Raw genomic sequence first — 3,077 nt, forward strand, 5'->3', positions numbered from 1 at the left:
ATAGGGATGTGTAAATTTTACTTTGCCTAGTGGTATCAGATACTCTTGCACTGGCTCTGATGTAATCTAAAGATATTGTAGAGCATAATTATCCAAATTCCTTTAAATAAATAAACAATATAATCTTTAGAGTTTTTCATGTACAATGATATCATTCATAGATAATGGTAATGAGGTGACTTTGTTTTAATGTAATGAACCTAATAAAGGTATACATTAGAATATCACTTTAATTCTTTATTTTGCTAACTGAGCTTGGGGAAACTAAAACTGAAGAAATTCATCAGAAATGTTTTTGACAAATTTCTTCAATTTTGATTTCCTCAGATTACCAGAATAAAGAATAGTTATCATCATGGTGCAAAGATTTAAATATTTTAATGATTCTAATGTATATTTGCAAGAATTCCTTTGTAAAACTTCTCATCACACAAAAATCTACTTTCATTAAATTAAGCACTATACAGAATCATTAACCTAACACAATTAGTACTCAAAGAAGATATAAACTGGCAATGATTTTACCAGCTAACATTATCTAGACACTAATATCATCTATATTATATGTTCAAAGTGGCAGATGACATTGACAGTTGTCAAAACATTGCACCATATGTTATAAATCTGAATAAGTTGAGGACTCACTGTAATTTTATATTAATTAAAAAGTAACTTTTTTTGTTAAAAAGTTTTTCAAAAATTTTCTATTTAAGAAATTTCAATCAGATTTGGATTTCCACATGGATTTATAAGTTTTTTGCTATCATATGATATTTAACATTCAAACTGATTGATTAATTCACATTTATGTTTCACAGAAATATTTATAATCACAATTACCAAAATGTTTGAAGTTTGCTAAATAAAATTTTAAGATTTTGAAATAATAAAATAATAATAATTTATAATTATTAATTCTAGTCTCAAATATGTTCAAATTTCATGTCATATCCTGAAAATTTCGTATGCAGGGGCGTTCGTATCCTGAGGTACCACTGTATACAGCACTTCTGCAAAAAATGCATATGTTTACTCGATATATTCAAAATATTCTGTAATGGTCACCCTACAGACCTTATATATAACATATAACCCATGTTGATATATGATATATATCAACAAATAGCATCATTGNATCAAAATAAAGAAAATTAGATTTATTAATACAATTCTAATTTTTATTTCATTTAATCACAAAATATTATCAAATTCACATTTGCCTTAATATGTGATGAATGGAAAACAAAACCAAAACATTATAGTGGGCGTGACAAGAAAAAGTTTATTTTTAGTGATTCAGAATGTGCTAATATTCATTAAAAATAACAATTTAACTAATATAAAATAACTACATTTATAACCATTGCTAAGTGACCTGTATTTCATTAATGTTTTTATAAATAATGAGAAACTATTTTCTTTGAACAAATGAGATGCAACACGGTTTTTAATTGTTGGATGTAGGATTAAACCAATAAACAAAGGAGTGTGTGTCTTAATCTGTTTACAGTAGGTGCCAACTTATGATAATTAGACTGTAGACCTATAATGACAGTATGAAATATACACGGTTTACAGAAATTATTGCAAAAATGCAAAGAATCCTTTGTTTGTGCATATAGGATGACCTAGGTTTTTGAAACAGTGAAAAATGAATAAAAACCTCATCTTATATGCAAGTAAATATGGTAATTTGGAAAATCACAAATTTAGAATTAACCAAAAAAAGAATCAATTTTTGTTCTTTTATTCATTTATAAAATAGTGTTATATATGATTTGATTTAATTGTATACAATTAAATCAAAGACTTTATTTTGCTTCCACTTGATAGTGATGTGATACGATGAAAGTGATTTCATTCCAGATTTTTATGTGGTGGCATGTGACTTCTGATGTGATGTGATGTAAAAATGAAGTAAAATTCTGCTGTAAATCTACATGTTTATTAAAACTAAAAAATTTATATATATATTTGTTTCAATTAAAAGAATTATTTTTTAAGTTTTGCTTTTGTTTTCAAATATACTTACTTTTGTTCCAACTACAAAACTAGCAGAAACAGCTAAGCCGTGAGTAAAATTATCTATACTGTTAGCCATTAAATTTAAATATCCAGTAACCTGCAAAACAAAATTATTATATAAAAAATTTACCAAGTTTTTGAAACTGCAAAAACAACAAGATAAATGTATGTACTTGTATTGTTTCGGATTTAGATGATAAAGATGATTTATCTTGAGAATGAGTGGTTGACTTGGATTGTTTAGTTGCACATCCATTGGAAATGACTCCATTTGTTGATTTACAATGTTTAATATTTCCATTTGTTAATGAATGAGAAACAGATAATTCTTTATTAGATTTTTTCTCTTCAGAATCTTGTTTCTTTGAAAAAATTAAAAATTAGATTAAATTCTAAAATCTCCTAATAAAAAGAAAATTTTAAATAAAATTCTTACATTTTCTTGTGATGTTTCCTGAGATAATGAAAACATTATTTCTACAATAACAAAAGTGAAGATACCAAGAAGAATCCAGATCCCTAATGTTAGATATGCTGTCCGGTGATTTGACCCTGCTAAAATATGAAACAAACATTTGTTTTAATAAAACCATAAAATTTACGTAAGATATCTTTATCTGTTATAAATGAAATCATAGCAGGATATCCTAATTCTGATGATAAATTCTACTTCATCATGGCAATAATATAAAATTTATTAGGACAGTTTATTTGCACACATCCTGTAAATTATATATTTATTCAGCTTGCATATTATAATATATATTAATTCTTACTTTTTTTAACTAAATATAATTATAAATATAAAATTTCATACACTTTTGTAAGTGATTCCAAGCTTCCGGAAGGAGATGGAGAAAAACATCACCCAACAGACCACCAACAGCAAAACTTAAAAGTAACCGGAGAGTTTTTGTTCCTATAAAGAATGAAATCATTAAGTGATTTTATGAAAAGTCTATTAAAATAAGTAGAGAAATATAGATTTATACAAATATTGATTATATGCTATTTAATATTTTCAGAAGTAACTCATAATATATATAGAATCA

The 3,077-nt window shown here is 25.6% G+C and overlaps 1 protein-coding gene across 1 annotated transcript; it reads right to left on the bottom strand.

Annotated features, from left to right (window-relative positions):
• Positions 1–1,984: 1,984 nt before the first annotated feature.
• LOC111617485 (zinc transporter ZIP13-like) lies at positions 1,985–2,969 on the bottom strand. Its single transcript, XM_023358765.1, has 4 exons — positions 2,843–2,969; positions 2,462–2,580; positions 2,199–2,387; positions 1,985–2,122 (listed from the first exon to the last, which is right to left on the bottom strand). Exons 1-4 carry the CDS (start codon positions 2,961–2,963, stop codon positions 2,000–2,002), a joined length of 552 nt encoding a protein of 183 aa, XP_023214533.1. The 5' UTR covers positions 2,964–2,969; the 3' UTR covers positions 1,985–1,999.
• Positions 2,970–3,077: the final 108 nt, after the last annotated feature.

Source organism: Centruroides sculpturatus, unplaced genomic scaffold, assembly GCF_000671375.1.
Source record: "Centruroides sculpturatus isolate CEXI.00-Female unplaced genomic scaffold, Cexi_2.0 scaffold6410, whole genome shotgun sequence".
NCBI lineage: Eukaryota > Metazoa > Arthropoda > Arachnida > Scorpiones > Buthidae > Centruroides > Centruroides sculpturatus.